This window comes from Hetaerina americana, unplaced genomic scaffold (genome assembly GCF_022747635.1).
Source record: "Hetaerina americana unplaced genomic scaffold, ioHetAmer1.1.p SCAF_2, whole genome shotgun sequence".
In the NCBI taxonomy this organism is placed as follows: domain Eukaryota; kingdom Metazoa; phylum Arthropoda; class Insecta; order Odonata; family Calopterygidae; genus Hetaerina; species Hetaerina americana.
The window spans coordinates 83,932,164-83,954,872 of record NW_027286763.1 but is presented as its reverse complement, the minus strand read 5'-3'; the positions used below and the strand labels follow the sequence as shown (position 1 = coordinate 83,954,872).

Below are 22,709 nucleotides of genomic sequence, written 5' to 3'. Positions count from 1 at the left end.
AGATTTTTTAAGATCGACATGTTTGTTATCCAATTACTAAATTATACCTTCATGGGAACATTCGTATGTGATAGTAATACATACTTAAATGGCTTTTGATCTATTGATTCAAAATTTCAGTCAAAAATCAAGAATACCATTATGCTTATTATTTGTAAATGTTATGATGAATCTTAATGTAATGGACATAAGGATAAGAATAATATTATAGGAGTTGTTAATGCATATGGGGAAGAACTTAAGCCAACAAGGTCAGACATAGACAAGGAACATGATGTAGATGAAGATAGCTTAGGTCCAGGCATACTTGATGATGAGATTGAAAGAGGATTATGGGAGATGAAACTAAATAAGGCCGTGGGGGTAGATAATATTCCTGCAGAACTACTAAAAGGTCCAGGAAAATTTGGGAGGAAGACTATATGGTCTGATTCATAGTATCTACGAGGAAGGAATCTGGCTGGAAGACTTTGTGAGATCAGTGTTAGTTTCCATTCTGAAAAAGGTAAAGGCTACATCATGTGAGGACTATGGAACATAAGTTTAATATCCCATGCAACTAAAGTTGTCCTCAGTATCATCAACAAAAGGATACAGAGTAGGGAAAATGATTACTGGGGGGATGATCAGTTTGGGTTTAGATAGGGCAGAGGTACGTGTGATGCCATTACCGTAATGAGATTCTTAATCAAGAGGAATACAGAATACCACCAGGAAGTATTTGCCTGTTTTGTAGATTTCAAAAAATCGTTTGATTGAGTGAATTGGGAAAACTATTGAGTATATTGAAGAAAATAGGCATAGATTGGAGGGACAGGAGGCTGATCCGCAACAGCCACATGTCTCACACTGCTCAGGTGCAAATAGGGAATGGAGACTCTATATAAGCAGAGTTAGGAAGAGGTGAAGGGCAGGGTTGTCTATTACCACAGTTGCTGCTCAAGGTTAACGTGGAGGAAATGATTAAACAGGCATGGGAAGACTGCCTTTTTTATTTATAAATTATGAGAATTCATAAAATCAGTTAGGTTCGCTGATGACCAAGCTTTAGTGTGTCAGTAAGCCAAGGGGTTCCAAGCATTGCTGAGTGAATTGGAAATTCAGTGTGACAGATATGGGATAAGAGTTAATATTAATAAAACAAAGGTAATGTGATTTTCCAGAAAGAAAAAGGCAAAGGTAAACATAGAAATAGGAGGGCAAAAACTAGAGCAGGTAGAATAGTTTACGTATCTCCAAAGTGTTTTGGACCAACACAGTCAAAGCAATTGCGACGTAAAGAGAAGAATTGCGCTAGGCAAAGAGGCTTTCACTAGGAGGAGGGAGTTGATGACAGGGATGTTGAGTAAGGATATTAAGAAAAGACTTGTAAAAACTTTGATATGAAGCCATGTGTATAGCAGAAGCCACTATGTATGAAGCAGAAATGTGGTAATTGAAGCAGGAGGATAGACGTAGATTGGAGGCTTTTGAGATGTGGTGTGGGTGTGGAGAAGAATGGAGAAGGTGAAATGGACCCAGAAGAAAACAAATGAGGAAGTGCTTGTTATAGTAGGCAAAGTGAGAGGTTTGTTGGGAGAAATCCTATGGAGGCTGGAAAAATGAATGAAGGGCATATTGATCGGCAGTGGGATGTTGAAGACTTTAATAGAGATGAGAATGTTAGGCAAACGAGGAAAGGGAAGGAACAGGATAGGGATGCTGGACAAGATGAAGGGAGTAAGGAAGTACTGAGAGATGAAGAGGAACTTGATGTAGAGGACGTTGCTGGATTTTTATTTGTTAGATGTGTCCAAAAACCTACCTTAACCAGTAGATTACCTTATAATAATATGTGTAATGTTTTAAACTCAATGGACTACCAACTAGGCAGTAGTCCAGTTGGCTACCGTCTGCAGAAGTCCTCACAAAAATCTTTGTTAATAGATTGACTGCCATTAGTAATTTTTTCTAAATCCCCCAAGGCCAAATCATCAGCAAAATGTTTATGTAGGTAACATAAATGCTGGAAAATTATCATATTTTTTAAAATGATATCTGAAGTTTTATTTAGCGGACACAGGAGTCCACTATAGTGTCAGTTTTACAGTTGGTGCTACAATGCTCAGGGAGAAGAAGATAGAATATACTGTTGCATTAATTAGTTGTTTACTATAATGTAATGATTCCATTTATGACAACTCCATATTTATTTATAATAGTGTATTTTAATGAATGAACACACCTGTCTGCCACAGCACTGGCACTGATTTTTACCATGACAGAGAGGACACCTTTGTCCACCACAGCATTAATGTTATAGTGGCTACTTGCTCAGTAGTTAAGAAAAGGGAGGAGTCAGTTACCTCCTTTTAATTTTTACTGCAGAAAAAAAATCCATTTATGAGGAAAACACTAATTTTTATAAGGTAATAGTATATTTTCTAATTAGTAAAAATGTGTTTGTCATGGTGCCAGGGTCGCCATTGTTTTTGCAATTCTCATAGCACACCGCAGTACAAGGAGGATGCACATACATTTTCTAGTCCTTTACTATACTGAAATTATTCCATTTATATAAACTTTATTTATAATAACGTATTTTATGTCTAACAATCACCCATGTCCACCGCATAGATTCTGCCATGACTGAATAAACACCAGTGTAAACTATGAAGATCGATGCTATGTTTAAGGACATAGTATAAATATCCTTAGTTATGCATCTTTTATAGCACAGCCTCTGTTACCGACAAAATCCAGAACATTTCTAAAACAAATTCTACTGACTTTGTTCCTTGAGGAATTTTCCTCAAATTTTGCCCATTGTATTGATTTTTATGTTTTGGATAGAATCTTTCTGCTCTTTTTTATCTTTGTAGGTTGTATAATTTTGACAGTAATGTATTGTCAAACTAGCTCCTTAGAAGATTATTTGTAACAGTGTCTGTATTTCTCTCCAGAAATACCTGTATAAAATAATGAAATGTGGTTTGCTAGGCTAAGTGTATTGACCCATGACACTAAAAACAAGGAAAAAATTGCCTTAGTACCATAGTTAGTAGATAGTGACAGTGTTCACATGGCATTGATGAGAGGATTCTTTTGACACTGTTGTCTGCCACTGTAGGGAGTGAACATAACATGTTTTGTAAAGTATGCATATTCAGGGTTGGGCAGAATAGACTCTATGATTTAGTGGGTAAATTGTTAAAAAATTAATCAAGGTATTCAAAAAAGTTTTTACTTCTGAAAATGATTTTTAATGCCAATTTTTATTCTTTAGGTTTTGAAAATTATTTCATCCAGGTGATGACGTTGGTGAGCGATGCACATATTAAGTCATTCAAAAAAGCTCTTGAAAATTAATTTCAGCATATCTGGCATTATTCCAGCGATGATATCTGTAATTACCTCCTTAAGAGCTTCCAAGGTCCTTGGTTGAACTTTTTAAACATTACCTTTGAGATATCACCAAAGAAAAAAATTACATAGGCTCAAATCCAGGGTGGGAGGGGGCCATGGAACATCCCCTCGTAAGGAGATCAGGCGGCTAGGAAATTGTTCTTGCAGGATTTTGTGTGAATGACTGGCGGTATGAGCCATCATCCTGTTGAAATCAAAAGGCTTCTGTGTCACCATACTCTCCCATTTTGGGGAGTAAAAAGTTCTCCATCATCTTACAATTGTGCGCAGAGTTCACAGTAGCAGTTGAACCCCGAGATTCAAAAAAGAAAGGCCCAATAATGCCTATTGAGGACACAGCGCACCAAAATGTTACTTTGAGGCTATAAATAGGTCTTGGGAGAAGTTTGCGCGGGTTGGGTCAAGGCGAATGATTTTTACACTCTGAGATTGTTGCATTGCAACAAATATTTTACGTATTTACCGAGCTGTATAGGTGAAAATGTGCTTCATCGCTAGACTACAGTGCCCTCTGCATCACAACCCCACTTATCATTGTTCTTAAAGAATGTTTCTGTGAAAAAGCCTCGATGCTCACCTCACCATCCCATGGTCACTACTAAAAATGGTGTTGTTTCCCCCAGCTAGCGCTACTACTCCCACTCAGCTAATTTACCTGCGTGCTCTTCAGTGATTTTTTGAAACAAGGTTGTGTATTCTGCCCCACCTGTAATATTGGAGAAAAGGAAAAATCAAAGGTTGTGTGTGACCCCAAAGGCCATTATAGACATGCTATTAATATCAATAACTCAGTATATGAGAAGTAATGTTCAGTGGAAACCAGTTTCCTGCTTAGTAGTCAGCTTGTTAATGTATGGCATACATGCCAAAATCATGTCTCCCCAATTACAGGTAAACCATTTTACACAATTTGATTTTATCATTTACAGTTTGACTTTAATTGTACCCAGTAGTTATGTTAAATCAGAATTCAATGTCAGACCTTCCTTTTTCTGGGAAGAATTAGAGGAATTCACTTTGACTTGGGCAGTTTACCAAACAGGATTATTTAGCATACTTAGATGTAACTGGTTTTCTTCAACTAAATTTTGTCCTCTCATGTTTTAATATTTAAATGAATAGTTATTGGATGATGTTTTTATGGGGTCAGATTGGAATGGAGAAAAACTAATGGAAAACCATGATTCATCAATATACTTTTCATTTCTGCATTAACATACTTCTAATGAGATGATATATGTTGCAGGCCATGTCATAACCATGGGAGCTTGCATGATGAACTTGATTGTTAAATGTTAGTGGATCATCGGTATAAGTTCCACAGTGAACTCTGAAATTGAAGTTCCTATATTTGAGTATAATGAAGTCATGAGTCATGCTGCAATAAAAATGGAGTTCCAGGTATTTGCAAACTTAAATGTATAATATATCTTGCGCAAATAAATTTAGGCTTTATGTAATATAGAGTGGCAATTTTGTCTCTTCACATTGATAATTATTAATGCATAGAGTATTATCAAATTTTTTAAGACATGAAATCCAATGCATGTAAATTTTGGACAAATACTCAAAGAATACAATTTTATGTGCAGAATATTATAAAACAGGTATTCCACTCTGGAGGGAAGATTCGATTTTATTAATGGATCAGCTGAGAGGTTGAGAAAATTTCTTTTCGGTGAAACAAATTTCTTCTAAAATAATCCATTTTCCCAGCAATCTACAGCTGATGTGGTTTTAGTGGCTCACTGAAGTACTCATAATCATGAGTGTTAGCTAAACTTTCTGGACAGCCAACTTAGTGGTGATGGAAGACAGTCTTACTTTTTTGAAAATTTCTGAATGGAATTTGAATGTTAAGAAATGTAACATAGAATATACTGTGTAATTAAAATGTACTCAACTTGTACCAAAGCAGTCCTCTCAATGAACTCTAGGTCGAGGCGCAGCAAGCACCTTTCTGATAGTTACAAACCATTACCAGTGAACATTATAATCTTCTGTACAATATCTTTGTCAGCTTTGCAATTTTGCTCAAATCAGCTTAATTTCACATTTAATGGAAAAACTTTGGCATAAAAATATGTATATATCCGCCCAATTTATTAGTCAATTCTTGCTTCCTTCCTTATAAAGAAGGCATAATTCAGTCAGTTTTTACTGTGCTGGCAACTATGAACTGTAGAACATGGTGAAAATTTGAGTAACAAGACAACTAGATTAAGAGGAGTAAAACAAGTGGAACACTTCACATAACAAAGGAAATTTGATGAATTTGGCTTTTAAGATTGGCAAGAGAAAAAAAATAAAATATTTTTTTGCAAACCTATTTTAAACTTTTTGCTAAATTTAGTCAGCAGATGAAATGATAGATGAAAATGAATCCCTCCAGAATATGTCGAGAGGCATGGAAATATAATGGCAGCAAGGTTTTCATAATTATCTACATCATAACATAATAACAGTGGGCAACATATAATGCCATGGTGAACCAAAATGCTCCAAAAATGATGAAGGGGGGAAGGTTTAGACAAAAATCATGTTATGCTTATCTGAGGAGGTGCATTAATTTAATCATTTTTTGTCTATTTTCTCATAGCTCTTGAAATTATGAGTTCATTATTTAAAAGGAGTATGTACAGTAAACACTCACTTATCCATGTGCAGATAATCCATGTTGTGGGTTATCTGTGCTGTTTTCTTCCCGGCACCACAAAATTTCAATAAAATGAAAATGCTAAAGATGATTAAATACTTTGAAACTTCAGTAAACCTTTAAAAAAATACATGTTTAAAATATCTGGTCTGCCTTAAAAGTATTTAATTTCACCAAAATAAAAGTTGTCATTAGTATTTAATGTTTTGATTTAAACATTTTTTTACTATCTGCATTTTCCCATTATATTTTCCCTCACATTCCATTAGTTCAGAGAATTCCGTGTTCTCCTTTAAGGCAGGCAGATGTATGCTTCTACTATGCAACAATTAAGTCATTAACCACCTACGCTGAACTATTTTAATCAGTGTCTTATAACATATGTGATTCCGCTCTTCTTGGGTTGAAAAATGGAAAAAGTATGATTTTCATTGCTAAAAAAAATCTAATTAATCACACAAAGTGAAAAAGGTGAGTTTCCATATACATCTGTTTATATTTCTGCCGTAGTTTCCACATGGTTCACTTATGCTTATTTTTTAATCATTAGTGCTTCATCATGCATCCATTAGTATGGATAATCGAGAGTTTACTGTATTTCCAAAGTGCCATAGGAAAGAGTGAATATTTCATCTTTTGAGTCGGCATCAGCACTGCAAGGTCTATGGAACTCAAAGGCAATATAATATTTGCGATTTAAAATATAATATACACCAGGGTTTTACATCTGCAGAGGGGTTAGATGTCTTAATTTTTAGATGCTTGCAACTGAAAAACTAGCCTTAAGGCCGAATTATATGTACATATACATTTCAGGAACAGCAATCAGAAATGGAGTAAACAAATCCATTTAATGCAATTTGATATTGGGGAATGTTGACATAAGTTTATAGTTAAAATGTGTAGCTGCTTTGATAATCCTTTCAAAGAGCTAGTTTGGTCCTATATTGTAGACACCATTCTATACTCTTTCCATTGATACTGATTTTTAATTAAAAGCCATGTGATAATTTTTCAACGAGAGCTCATTCGCGCGTACATGTTTTATGACTTATAAAAGCTTAATCTGTGCTTCATTGAGTTGATTGGGGTGGGAGGCTCAGTTCAGCTTGAAGGCATATCTACTGCATGCCAGGGAAGCCAAATATTTTATTGAAAATTATACTTGCCTGTGTTCTTGAGTAGTAGTGGAGTAAGTTGTGTACAAATATAAGATAAGTACAAGATATGCTTTTTGTCTGGTGCTATTTTTTTGACTTTGTTATTGTCTGCCACATGGTATGGTTGGTAAATGCCTCTTAAGTGATTTTAGTTATGAGCCACCAAATCCCCTTCAAATGCTGGTAATTATTTATAGAATAGGATAAGGTTTTTTTCTATAAGTAATAGACTATCATGGTATTAGAAACATGATGATCTCATTAATTTGCCCTTTTTCCTAATCTTAACATTTTCTCTATGTTTACAGGATATATATAATCTATTGTGTTATTGTTTGTAGTACTCATGGAAATTTTACTAGTTTCATTCATTCATTCACATCCGCTGTAAGCTTTTAATTTCAGTTTGCATAAGTTAGACTACAAAGAGGATTGATTTTAGCCCTTCATATTTATCATTATATCACTTCAGTGAATGTCTTGATATATTTTCTGTGTCATATGGACAAAAACTGTTAGTCCTTGCTTTTGTGAACCTGAGTTACGTGACTCCTCAATAATCCCAAATCCAGGGTCATATGGTGTGATATGCTGTGTGTCCTTTTTCCTTCACAACTTAAAGAATGATTATTTTCAGGAATAATCTCTGGAGCTATAAATTCCCAAACAAGTATAGGATTGCTGATAAAATTGTCTACTGCTTCCATGTTGTTTCAGTTTCATCCTGTGAATGGGATCTCACCACTGTCAGAGAACTTATTTTCAAGCACTTTTATCCTCTCACTGTCTTCCTTAATATGGAGTTAGGCATGCAGAATTTTAGAGCCCCATTAGTTGTGCCGTCTAATAGACCCATGTAACCATTTCGATGTATTTTTTTATTTCTTCAACGTCTATTATTCTTTGGTAGTCTACTACCATTTAAGGTTTTGGATGATCACAGGCCTATATTTTTTAGCTTCGTCTAACAAGAAAAAACCTGGCGCTCCACACTACAGTAAACTTATCCTTGATTCCTCATGCTTCCTTCCTCCCTTGATTCACTCTAACATGGCTATCCATTTCTTTCCCCTGCCTCACTTGCCTAGCATCTTCCTCTCTATTACCGTCTTCAACATCCCTTTGCCAATCAATATGTTCTGCATCCATCTTTCCCTCCTTATTGGGATTGCTCTCAAAAACCCTCTCTCCCTACCCATTCTGCCTTATACATCTTCATTTGTTTTCCTTTCTGTCCATTAAAATTTTTCCAGCCTTCTTTATACCAATGTGTGTCTCAAAAACCTCCAAAGCCTGTGCCTATCATCAATCACCAAGTTTCTTTGAGCTCTTGAAGCTCCATATCCAAGTTTTTACCAGTACTTTTCTTAATATCCTCACCATCCTTTTTATTAATTTTCCATCCGAATTTTGAAAGCTCCTTTGTCTGGCATAATTCTTCTATTACTACTTTGATCATTAGTTATTGGTAGGATTTTTGAGGAGCTGTGGAAGAATGGAAAGGGATCATGCTTAAGAGATCCATTTTACATAAATCTTTATGCATTGAAACCTGAGTTCAGGGTCGGTCCACCCTGGTCGAGGATTGCCAATATGTTTCTGAGACCTAGCCCATCCAGACTAAAAGAAATTTCATCTCATGTTCTTTAAATTAAACTTTTCATCTTCAAGAAAGTAAAATTTACATCACTGACCTCTGCACAGACACTTTGGCCTCTTGATAGCTCTGCAGTAATTAAAACTTTGGTGCACTATGATTCAGTTTAGATAATTAGGTAGTATGACATATCTTCTTATCATCTCTTAAATTAGTAATTTGATGCCGATCTTTAAATATACCTCCAGCAAAAATGGAGTGGAGCGCTTCAGCTGGAAAATGATATTGGAATATGAGGCTAAGGTTTTCTGTAGCCAATTCATTGCAATTCACCAAGGCAGGTCATTCATCACTAGATGAATTAGACAGTTATAAATTAGACTCAAGATAAAATAAAGAGGACAAAAATCATTGTGTTCTCTCACACTCTTAAGTGACAGGAACGGCCTCATCTCTAGTCTGGAAGTCTGATAGTTTCATGCTGAAGTTGTCTTTCATAATGCACCCACCATTTCTCTTTTAAAATGGTCTGTTTCTAAGGATGATACTCTGCTAGGCTGTAAGGGGGTACCTTGAAAATGGTGGATAGTGTATTCGACAATTATTGAAAATGATCTTTACATGATTCACTTCTTAATTTATGAGCAGAGTTCGAGTGTATGAAAATTATCACGAAAAATATTCTTTTATGTAAAGTATAGGCATTTTGAGTGAGGGTCTATTTCCATGACCCAACTAGCCAATTTAATATTTTTTACAGCCTAAATACTCCCCTTCTCCCTCTATTGGTATTTTTTGATTCATCTCCTTACATTAGAGTAATTTTTAAATTATTTTTGTTTGTGAAGTCGTTTTGTCCGCTTTGAGAAGATAGTTTTCACTGTTGAAGTATTTTTGTTAAATATAGTTCACGAATATAATTAATTTTATGTACAGATTATTTTCATTTATAGTGAATGTACTCACACTGGAATGTATTTTTGTATTAAAATTACGATTAACATTAATTTTATAAATTAATAATCTCCTGGGTTTTAAATACTTGTACTCCCTTGATTCCAAACATTTACTTTACTTTTTTAGGAACTGACCATGATTTCGTGTGTTCATACAAAATTTACTTCTGGAAAAAGCTTAAGCATATTTTGGTCATATTTATTCATTTTTAAGGAACTGATACACTGATGTGAGAATATATCAGATATTAATGCTCTTTGCATGAACAATCAACTGGGGTGGAAGGATAGATATATATCCTGATCGTAATTATTTAAAAAATGCTCAGCAGGGAGGTTCATGAGTTATAATCAATTCATGTCTATTTTTCTGTTTGATAGACTTCGATAGCAAATGAGAGCTATTAAATATTTTGCCACAGAATGTCACACTATTGGTTTGCATGAAATTTAAATAAACAAATATTTCTTATCCAAAAATTGGTTTTAAAGTGTTATTTCATTGAGGTTTTTATTGCATGGTTGATGTAATTGGTGTGCTGTTTGTGACTTGTTTTGCATGCTGGTTCTAACAAACTGGTAATTCTTGTGGTATAATGGAAGGGCATCATAATAATATTGGTGTTTGGGTTTCAGAAGTGTTCAAATATGAATTGTATGATGGTGAATTATTAAGGGCTGTTTCATCACAGTTGGTATGTAAAGAAATGAAAATGTTATAATTTTATGATTGAAGTTAATGTTCTTATGTTCTAATGTAAATGTTGCTACTATGGCTTGTTTGCCAATTGAAGCATTAGCTCCCAGTTTTAATGTAGATTCCAATCTTTGAATCATTCAAAAGTTTTAAATTAGGATGTATCTAGAATGTTTTATTGAATATTTAATGCTGAATTTAACTGAAATTTTTATTAAAAATAATGTAGCGATGATGCTAAATTCTATGAAAAACAATGATCTCGCCGATTAAAATGGAGATAGAGTAAGAAAAACCAGGAAGTAGGAAGTGAAAGCTAAATGAAAAAGATTTTATGTCATTAAAAAGGAGCAAAAGACTTCGGGGATAAGGAGCTAAGATAGAAAAGTTACCTATGTGTAAATAATAATGTAAAAATTATATGCTAGCTAAAATGTTAAGAGGGACATTGTCGTAACATTTTGTAAGGGTTTAGGTACAGGCTGGAAGTTCCCCAGTTTAAAGTGCTATCCTTTCTCTAATTCAGGAAGTATAATTCTCTAGTTATTAGAGAATTATACTTTTTGTAATTAATGTAGTAATCTTGGTAATTATACTATTTCTGTGACAAGTCAGTGGTGATGTAGGGAAAGGACCTGACACACTAATACTGAGTGTATGAATGTCATTTGTTACAAGGTATGGAGTGATGAGCTCTACCCTCATCTATGAAAATCATGTTTTGGTTGAATTTTATTATAATAATAATCAATGGTCGCATAATATTTGCTTGGTGAACATTTGATGACATTTTAAAGTCAATCCAATATAGTATCTGTCATCGCAGAGTGTTGAGTGATCCTTTAACTTTTGAAAACCTGGGAAGAACTGAGATCCAGAAATTTTTTCAGCAAACCTTCTATTGGGTAATGAATAATACCAAATTGACATTTTGAATGAAAAATTTGTAAAAATTAAGAGAGGGAAAATGATATTTCTATTTCCTTCTCTGGTTATCTTCATGACACTAATATTGCAGTGCCATTGAATACAAAATATACTCTGTATAATTTATTTTAAAGACCTAATCATTACATTTTTCAAGATGCAACAAGCACCATGTTAATTTTTACAGCAATTAGGATCATAGCAAAAACAAATAAACAGCCACCCAAAATGTAAGCTTTTTAAACAGTAACCCTGAATTTATAATTTGGCTTCACCAAAAAATAACCAAATATATGAACAAAATAAAATCAAATTTCTTCATTCATTTGTCTTGAGGGCATTAATGTATTCTTATACGCATCCATAGGCTACATATGATCTTAACGTTTTTGATATGCCAGCCCAATTCAATTTAATCCCACAATTTTAAATATAATGAAATATGTAGGTGTATTAGGGAAATAAACTTATGAAGCTAAATAAGTGAAAGTAACATATACCATATCATTTCCTTCATGGCTTTAGCCTTGTGGTGAATACCTCTGGGGTGACCGGGCATTACATTAAGGTCATATCTGTGCTTGGGAGTGTCCCAACATGTGTCTGAGGAATCACCACTGTTATCTTGGATGGTAGTAATAATAAAATCCTGGCCATCAATTCCCTTGGCTTAAGTACAATCCCCTGTTTGACTCTGAGTGTGTGGTTGGGAGTATCCTGGAACTTAATCATCCAAGTGACTCTCCATTGTCTGATTGATATGCAACTTAATTAGATTACCTTTCTGTTACTTAACCAGGTAAACAACCTGTCCCAGTCTCTTCTTAACCTTGTCAGGTGTCCTTTTTAATCATTGCCTTCTTTTGGGTATAAAACGGAAACCTTGTCGTCTTTTTTAATTTATTGTACCTGCAGGCTGTTTTCTGAAGGAGTTAAGTGTTTTTTTAGACCTGTCATGCATCACATCTGGGCCAGAGTAGTGTATACAGGTGGCTTGAGTATTAAATCTGCTGGAGGCATGGAAATGCTAGTAAGAGTGGTTCTATAGGACATCTAGCAATGGTTTAAGTCCTCAGGACCCTTAAAGTAACTCTTTTAATTATTGAATTAATGCACTACTTCTCATTAGAAGAACTGGTGTTATATGGTGATGTTGTGATGATTTGAATCTCTTGTTTCTTTGAGAAGAAATTGTTTAGTTAGTATTTATAATTACCCATTAGTGAAGAGATTAGGAAATAAAAAACGTTGATGATTAAATTTTAAGAGACCTAATATTATTTTTTTATTTATATTTGCTTTTAGAAGTTAGTATCAAGTTAAATAATATTAATTCAGCAAATCAAACTCCCTAATAACTGGAATAGAGTGAAAATTGGCATTGGACTATACTCCATTTCAATTTTAGGTGGAAAAGGAACACACATGGAAATTAAAGTTATCATTAATTCGTTGGGTGATTCATGTGGAGAAAGTGATCTTAAGTTATGAGAGAGAGCTGAAGGTTAAGTTGGATAGCCTATTTTACCAATTTGGGGAATGTTTGCATTGGGAAATAAAATGGAACAAACTTAACATAATGTAATTTAACAGTTGGAGCCCTGCGTGTGGCTCAAAATAACTTGGAATGAAAATTAAGTTTTTAGTGAGCAGAAAAACAATAATGTCGTAATTGACTATAAGAACTAATGGGATGAACAATTCGGTATTTACCTGGTGTAAAAATCTTTATGAAATCTTGGATTTTCCTCCAAGTCAAGTATTTCACTGAAGGTGGTTTGAAGATTAACTCTGTCATTGTCCTCAGGGAATTGAATGGTTTATCACATTAAATGCACTGAGAAGAATGACAGAGTGAACCATCAAAATGTCTGGAGCAAAATTATTAACTGCTGGGATGGTTGACAATCTCTGATTGATATTAGTGAATCTTCCTTGCTCCATGTGGTGATAATATGAATGTTGGTGGAGTCAAAGCTAGTGTCTGGATCTCTAGACTTGAGATTATCTTATGATCATCAGGTGGACACCATATTCCCTTTCCTCATTGCAAACAAGTGTGGCCCTCTGTCATACTTGTGGGCATGTTCATAGCTACTGGGATTTCTTTTTTCCTCTGTTGAAAAGTAGTACATCAGTGGAGCATCTGCGTCTCATATTGTCTCTTTCCTGTGTCTGCAATGATGTGTCACAGTATGAGTGTGGTTTTGCACTTCTATGCATATGAACAACCATGGATGGCCTTGTGCATTTAAATTATCATCCTAGCATGTACATAAATAATGATTGATTCAATCTTATTATTTAATATTAACTGTTTTACAATTTATTTTCAAATAAATTACAGGACATAATTATTACAGATGACGATAGGGAATGGGAAATGATTTCAATGGTTTTAAAGCAGGATGGATGTGTAATGGAATACATATGTGAGCAAAAATAGCTGTCCTTTGGAATGTATGCTATGTATTACATAAGTCAATATTTTTACCGAAGCTAAATGTACTATGATCAGTTGCATTTAAAGCAGTTATGAAGAAAATCCTTCATTTAAAAATACAAGTCTGTGTGTGTTCAGTGCTGTATACGCTAGAGGCGACGTGTGTCATTGGCTAAATGATTTTCTGTTTGTAATATAGTGCATATGTATTCATTTTGATAAATGCATTTGTTGCAATAGAGTAAAATAACTGCATTTGCTAGCTGTAACTTTATTTTGACTCTTTAAAGCTTTTAACTGAAGGCATGTATTCTGCTTATTTTATCTTAATATAGGTAGGTCTGTACATTTTTGCTAAGTTATATTCTATCAAATCTATTCAAAACTTACTTTTTGTGTGTCTATAGGTTTTATAATAAAATATTTTATTGACTCTTAAGTTGGACGCATTTTCTTATTGTTCCATGCAGACTGAAATCATGAAGTTGATGCATTTTTATAGTCAGGTGCTTTCATGAGGGGACTACTCTATCTGAGGTCTAATTGTCAATTTGCATATATGCTGAAACACTTCATCATTTTAGGGTAATGGCTTCTTTCTTTTTTTGAGGTTTCTTATTAGGCAGAGGTTATGCATGTTGTTCGCTGTTTTTTCTTATGGATCTGGCCCATCTCTTGTTTTTGCTTTCTGAGTACACGGCAACTTTTATGGAATCCATCCTGATCTTTGTTGTACATCCCGAATCCTGGTCAAGGCGAATGATTTTTACACTCTGAAATTGTTGCTTTGTTGTACATGTTTTAGTTTTCTATAGTGAACATGTGGCTTATCCTAAGACTGGTTATCTTTTTCCCATTGAATGATGTTTCAGGTCTTGATTACTTATCAAATCGATTTCACAAAAGAACAAGGTCAAGTCCAAAGTCTAGGCTTTACCCATGTCAGTAACATTCAATAAGGTGAATCAAGCAAATAAAAAAAGTTGTTTCTCTCTATATTTTGTTAATGGATTAAGCAGCAGTAAATGTTGCTTCTTGAAACTGACATGTAATGTTGCAAAGGTTTTTACTTGCCTTTGGATGAGTAATGGCATGTTAATGTATCACCCAATCCTTGTTTGCAGGGTTTTCCAAAGGATGGAAGGAGGCTTATATGAGTGGTGAACAGGAACCCTGGGTTTTCCGAGGTGGGCTCACGGCAGACCTACAAGTAAGTCAATCTGTTTCAGGAGCTTTGCTATCTCAATCATGGAAATCTTGACTGATGGAATATAAATTCAATTACAGTAAAAAACATTGTTAAATAAAGCCATGCTATTTTTCTATATGTCTGCCCTGGAAGGTATGTGGATTTTTTTGTAATCAGAAACTAATTGATAAGAACCTTGATATCTTACATTACTCTTTTGGAAAATAAAGAACAGTGTTCAATCAGGTTATGTCGAATGGAGCATCTCTTTCAACCATGATAAAAATGAGGGTATATTGCTAGGTGTTCAAGTGTGAAAGGTGGATTTTTTTCCAAAAAAAAATTTGTAAGAATAATGAAAAGAGCTTTATTCCAAGTATGCTCCATTGCTAGTTAGACATTTTTCTCATCTTTTGGGGAATATGTGGATACCACGCCAGTAAAAACATTGCCCTTTTGCCACGAACCATTCTTAGAGCCATTTCTTCATATCTTTGTGCGAACTAAAGCGCTGCTCAGCAAGTGTGTGACCCATCAATGCAAACAAGTCATATTTGGAAGGAGCCAAGTCTGATGATTAAGCTGCAGGGGGTATAACTTCAAAGCTGAGTGCATCAAACATGTTACGAACCTGTTTTTCCATATGTGATTGAGCATTTTCATGAAGAAAAATAACCTTTTTTTTGAGTAATTGGTATGATTCAGCTGTAGTTTTCATCAAATGAAAACAAACTATTAATGCTAACCGTGAATGCTCTTTATATGGTTTAAATTTGGACGTATTGAACCCATAGAAACAACCTTATGCAAACACGTTTTCCATTTATCACTCGTACGTGTCTGACCCTTGTTGATGGCACAACAAAATGGCATAAGTGTCAAATCTTTATACCGCAAACTGCATTGGTGCGACGTCTGTTGCCTGAAATCCGCATTTCATACTTGTACACCTGGTATATGCATTGCAATGGATGTAGTTCTCCATCCGTTCAAACTATTATTGACTTTGAGAGAAAATAATGCAGAGTGATGAAAAAATATTTCTGGTTTCCCTCTCCCCATATTGCAATCTCACTCCTCCAAATTTTGCATCAAAAGTTCAGAGTTATTTTCTTGGTATCAACAAATGTATTTATGATAATCAGTATTTCATTACAAGCAAATAAACACGTGCTTACAAATATCAATCCTGATAAGGGACCAACCTTTATTTCATGTTACTGGTCTTTTAAGCTAAACATTTCAATTAAACCCAACCAAATGGTGTATGATTCTTGGTTTCTGTTTGGTTAAGTTGGTCTGCTCTCTGTAGTTGAGGAGGTATTTGAAAACTCGGCTAGTATTTAGTTGCGCTGATTTTTTTCACTAAAATGCCCTGTGTTCTGATGTTTTCACAATTGTGTTGTTGTTGACATCTCTATGTACAAACAAAGGTAAATATTCTTGATTCAGAAACATTAAACCAACAAAAAAACTTATTTATGCCTTGGATGAAATAAGGTATAGTCCTAATTCGAATTAAATTTTTTGCCAACATTGCTACATTTGTTGTGTTCAAGTTGTAAATTTATTTTAACAATTTTGTTCTCTCTGGGATTCACCAATTATATATTTTTGAATGGGAATAGTCATAGTTTTGTCATAGTTTTGTTGTTTGGTGAAACATTTGTATTTTTAAGGTGTACATGTTTCTGAGATATGGGTTTCTAGTTCACTAACTCTTATGCTAAAATATCTTCTGTCCCTTCTCTTATAGAGGCTCATCCCTGTTGACTCAAGTAATGATTTATTTGTGTACAAAGCACCGGATATGCCCAGTGGAAAAATGTATAAAATTCGGCCATGCATGCCCTCAGATGCTGCCAGTGTTTATGATGTATGTAGGAGAACATGTAGTGATGGAATGGATGGCTCCAGTGTGTTTATTGATATGCCTAATCTGATTGGGGACAAGTAAGTGATTGTAGTTTGATCGATGGTATAGAATATTATTATCCATTTCCTTTTGATAAATAAATGTACATATGATGTAAGGAGGTACCCATGTTTTGGCCTGTGATAATTGAAAAGACTATTTTTTTAAAGGCTAGTCGCTAAATTTCCTTTGATGATGCTTGTGCAATTTTGCTTTTAAGGATTCAGTTCTATGCATTCCTCTTTTTTTGTCTTTTGAGAATAGATATTTCTAGTATTCATGCCCTTCATCATTTCCTCAGGCTAGTAGGTGCATTTTTGACGTTAAGTCCAGAGTTCTGTTTTGCGGTTGAAGAGTGTGGGGATGACTGCTTTGAGGAGGCCATCTCTAGAGCATCTCAAGTTGGCAGGGCCATCATGGGTGGCCGTGTGGTTGGGTATGCGGTGGCAGCATTGGATGCTCGCCAATTCTACAGGCGACTGGAAATAGCATGGTTGCCAGAAATGTGTGACAAATATCCTCGTCCGGAAAAGGGTGACTCAGAAACCCTCACTGCTGTTGAGGTAAGTATGCTAGCCTTTTTGCCAATAGCATTCCCTTGTATATTGTTTCGTTGTGGTCTCTCTCAGTCTCAACTACGTCGAATGATAATGGTTGGCCACCTCTTTGGTACTTTCGACTCAGTGCCAAAATTAAAATGTCTATGTAAAAGTAGTCAACTCAGGTACAAAATCTATGAAAAATGTATGTAAACAGATAATTTTGCATGTAAAAATACCAAAGTCTTATCAAACAGTTGCTAGGATAGAGGAAATGCATACATCAAAGGAATATATGTATATAGGGAGCTTTACTTACAAATGACCTATTTTGGTTTTCATGGTAGAACCCCAACATGCATTTATAGTGATGTTTGCTTTTTTTGAAAATTTTTGTGGTCATGCGGCATAAGACTACAAAATTCCCATATTGTTGGAAACTAAGGATGGGAGACTCTTTGTATTAGGGAACAATCACTGAGATTCCACCTTGCCTGATGGAAAATCAATTTTTCAACATTTTGGGCAATATAACACTGAATGCATTAATTGTGCTATTTAAAAAATAGATTTGCATGAAAGCTTTATTTTTTCTTCTCTGATCTCAACTTTTTAAATCTCCAAAGAAACTGTGGGAGATGCCGCAACAGTAACTTTTAACGGAGTCATCTGCTATTATGGATTTCAATGCAACAAATTCAGAGTGTAAAAATCATTCAAATCATTCATCATCAAAATTTCAGAGTTTAAGAGGATCACTTGATAGCTTAACTGGCTAAAGCACTCGACCGGACATTGAGGGATCCAGGTTCGTATCCCGGTCAAGGCGAATGATTTTTACACTCTGAAGTTGTTGCATTTTTAAATCTCATAAATGTTGTAAAAGGAAAATTATAAAATGAAGGTGATTTGAGATTGGCAGATGAGATTCGTGAATTCACTTCTGGCAATCTATGTAGTATGAGAATATTTCTTTGATTTTGTTATCATGTCTGTAATTGACACTGATCAAATCTCATTCATCTGTTTGATAGTTTTTGTTTTAAATTTTATTACGTTGCTTTTGATTGGGATTCCTTCTTTTTGCATAAAATAATTTGTTGCTTTCATTGTTAGCAACTTAAGCCACTCCTATCTGCATAGAGTAAGCTGTTATCATAATTAATAGCACCACTATTATATATTTTTTCCCTCACACTCTTTTCCAGGAGATAATTGAGGGTCTTCATAATTGGAAGGGAGATGTTCCCGAGGTTATTCTTGCTCAGCATCCTTCCTTGATTGCCACTTCCATATTGAACACTGTGCTTGACCAAAGTGTTGCTAAACATCTTGTCACAATTCTTTTGGCAGCTTTGAGGGCAAATGGTGAGTCATTAAACGAGATCCAGTGTGTTAATATTCTGTTAGCTGTTGGTTAAACTGTGATGATCAATGACTCTTAAATCACTGCATTTTGTCTTCACAGGGTCCTTTGGCTGCTTCACTGAATTAAGTGTGAGGGATAAGTATACTATAGAGTTCTACAGTAAACTTGGCTTTGTTGAACTTGGAAGAGGTGCCACGGAAGACATGGTATACTTTGGGAGAACATATTGAGGAGGCCATCAGCACTCCCATCCATAGGCTAATTGCTTTCCTTAGAACACCATGATCAAATAATTCCACCCACTCACCACACTGCCATTAAATGTGGGAGATTTGCCTGAGAGTGATGACATTTATGCTCTCAAGGTAAAAGCTGAGCTGTCTTCTCTCTCTTTCTCTCTCTTTCAATCTCTCTCTACGATCTATCGACCTACTTCTCTCGCAGCATTTTTTTTTTACTCTTCAGTGCACATTGATTTATAATTTTTCCATTGTCTTTCAGGGAAGGTTTTTTTAATGGTCTATTTTCAAATTTGTTACTTTTCCCTATGGCGTGCATGTGCATTGATCGTAATTTTGTTTATACGAGCATTTATGTGTAAATAAAAAGTTGTGTGCATCTATGACTTATCTAAAGGAACAGGATGATATGTGTAGACTAGTCAGTCAGCTATTGTTTTTTTTTCCTGAATCATGCAAATGTGTGTGAATGGTCGACATGGTAACATTAGTAGGACTCTGAACTTGTGTGATTGATTGCTTGGAAAATACTTGGTGAATAGTGTTGTAAGTCGCTTTGGATGCCCAGCGAATATTTCTCAAACTCATTTCCAAGGTTCTGGTGTCTCCTGTAAATGAAGCTTAGTTTTTAGAAATGGCTTTATCATAGGACCACGATGAGACACATTGGTTGGTTGACTTTATTTATTTAAAGAGGCTATTGCCATTATTAGCCTAAAATTCTGTTATGTGGTTAAATGTGTTAGTGATCAAGTTATGCTTGCATTTAGGATTTCATCGTCCCATGAATGAATGGATAAATGATTAATCTGGTGGTTCTGTAAGGGTATTTTAAATCCTTTCATTCCTCCTGTGGAAAATCTAAGTACCAAAACACTGTATTTAGAGCATGTACCTATAATAGTTGTAAATCATCAATTTCTCCAGAAATGCAACATTTGATGGTTAATACCTTGTATCTCTAGTTACTTGGTAGCCCCAAATCATGTTTATGTGGTCCTGAAGTTATGCCTTTGTTATTAATTTCACTATTTGTGTCCTTTTTGAAAGGTGTAAAACATTTAGTTTTAAAAAAATAATCTTGTGCATTTTGAATCAGGACTGCGTTTTGGTTAACATGTTTCCTTTTTTCTATTAACTTTTGATGTTACGGCGTACGAAAAACTATATTTTGAAGAGCTTATTTTCTTGGAAACCTGAGATTGTAAATTGTCATTAGGTGTTGTGGTGAATATCAGCTGCGTTTTTGTTATGAATCTTCATAATTACTGTTAATGATTAAACAATTTTTATGTGTGTGTATCCGTGCGTGAATGACTACATGTGTGTGTGTGTGTGGCCAGTGTGTGTGTGTGCAGCAGCATCAAGTGAGTAAATTACGCCAGAATGGCCAGAGAACCGAACGCTGTGAAATCAATCTGTTATGTTAAAAATAATTATGTCAAGCATAAATGGGATGTATAATGCTGCATGAATTCCCAATATGATGAAATTCTGCGAAAAAAATCGTATTTTATAATTGGAGTAAACAAATTTAAAAAATACTGCCTTTTTCTTATTCCTAGGATGTCAACGATGTTGTCTGGTGACTCACTTTGCATTAGAGTTTCCTATAGTACGAAGGTTGCTATTTATATTTTGAGCCTTGATGACAAAAACTGCTTTAGGCACCATCTGACGTTTTCATCTGAAAGTTTGGCCCTTTTAATGCAAACTTTCTTCAAAACATTTTGTTGTTCGATCATAACTTGTTTTGTTTACAGTCACTCGAAAATTTTGTCTCAGCAAAGAAATGGAGTTAATTCATGAACACTTTCGTGCGATGATTTTTTATGACTTTCCTTGTGGATTATCAAGACAGGAGTACATCGATCAACTTACTTCCACTTTTGGCGATGAATCCCCATCCTTTGCCACTGTGAAACGCTGATATAAGAAATTCCATCATGGCCACCGTTCACTCAGCAACGAAAGTCATGAAGGTCGTCCCAAATCAGTTGTTGTGCCAGAAAACATTGATGCAGTGCAAGAACTAGTAAAGGAAGATCGTAATGTGACTTATCATGAGATTGAGGCATCTTTGGGGATTAGTATGACGAGCGCCAGTAAGATATTGCATGAACATTTAGCAGTGAAAAAAATTTGTCCGCGTTCGATTCAGCATAATTTGACGGGAGCTCAAAAAGATGGTTGTGTCAATTGATGCAAAGAAATGCTCAAGAAATACGATCGCAGTGCATTAAAAGCTGTGTATAATGTCTACACAGGTGGATCTATGCGTATAAGCCGGAAACAAAACAGCAATCCACTATATGGGTCTTCCAAGATGAGCCAAATCCGACGAGTGATTCATGCATGATGCACGTTGAAGCAAATGATTGCCTGTTTTTTTGGAATAACTGAACATGTGGCAACCGTACCATTAGAGCAACATAGAACCGTGAGTTCTAAATGGTACATGAGTATTTGTTTGCCACAAGTGCTTGGTGAAATACGGAAATAGAAGCGGCAATGAAGGATCATTCTTCATCATGACAATGCAAGCTCTTGCAGATCGGCTGAAACAACTACCTATTTGACTGGTCAAAACATTTAATTGATGGGTCATCCTCCGTTCAGCCCTGATTTAGCACCAAATGACTTCTTTTTATACCCTTTTATCAAGGAAACATTGTGTGGCCAACGTTTTTCGGCACCTGAAGAAGCCGTTGTTGCATTTAAAAACCATGTTTTGGGGGTACCTCAATCGGAGTGAAAAAAGTGTTACGAAAATTGGTTCAAGTGCATGCAAAAGTGTATTGATTATCATGGAGAATACTTAGGAAAATAATGAAGCCATTTACAACAATGAATTAATGCCTTTTCATTAATAGGGTGAAAATATAGATAGCAGCCCTCATATAGTATTGAGGTTTCATGTTAAATTAATTTAATTTTCTCTGAACTAGTAGCAAGATTAGCAGACCATGAGTCTAGGAATAATTTTTGTGATGCATAGTATGGATGGACATTAATTGGGTCAATATATCTGTATAGCTAACCAAACCACTCTTATTAACCCGAAGGTTGATTTGAGATGTTAGAGCTCAATTACTATTAAGCCCAGTGGCAAGTGAAATCCACACGGCAGGGTAAGGGGCCAGTTCCTTTCTGTGTACCGAACACAGTTTCCTAAGATGATCTTGCATGTGAAAAATCTCATAATTTGGGTAAAGCTGTGGGTGAAACTGGGAATCCAACTCTGGTCCTCCAGTTAATAGTTGAATGTTCAACCCAGCGGCCTACCATGTCCCCCATCTGTATGCACATCAATAAAAATGTTTCTGCTGGCCCAAACAGTTGCACAGATGTAATAATTTTCATACAGTATCATAATGATTTCAAGCTACCTATCTTTTGAACTTGCAATAAGCCAGGATACACGGGTAATAGTTCATAGGTAATAGTAAGTATGAGTGATGAAGGAAATTTCAAATTCTTCTAACTTTCAGGATGCACACTTTTATCTTAATATGATTTTCAGATAATTTTGATGGTCATGTTTTCACAATGAACTGAGTAGTCGAAAGGTTAACACTAACCTTAAAGAAATCTTCATATTAAATGCTTTTAAAGGT

General features: G+C 35.1%; 1 protein-coding gene across 3 annotated transcripts in view; it reads left to right on the top strand.

The window, feature by feature from the left end:
• Oga (O-GlcNAcase) overlaps positions 1–20,611 on the top strand; it is a 43,963-nt gene extending 23,352 nt beyond the window's left edge. For all 3 annotated transcript variants that reach the window (XM_071585680.1, XM_071585681.1, XM_071585679.1), the window contains 5 exons: positions 14,966–15,051; positions 16,787–16,983; positions 17,247–17,508; positions 18,693–18,852; positions 18,953–20,611. In XM_071585680.1, coding sequence (XP_071441781.1) covers positions 14,966–15,051; positions 16,787–16,983; positions 17,247–17,508; positions 18,693–18,852; positions 18,953–19,083 — 836 coding nt within the window. In that variant the 3' untranslated portion in view covers positions 19,084–20,611. The remainder of the gene's footprint in view (positions 1–14,965; positions 15,052–16,786; positions 16,984–17,246; positions 17,509–18,692; positions 18,853–18,952) is intronic.
• Positions 20,612–22,709: the final 2,098 nt, after the last annotated feature.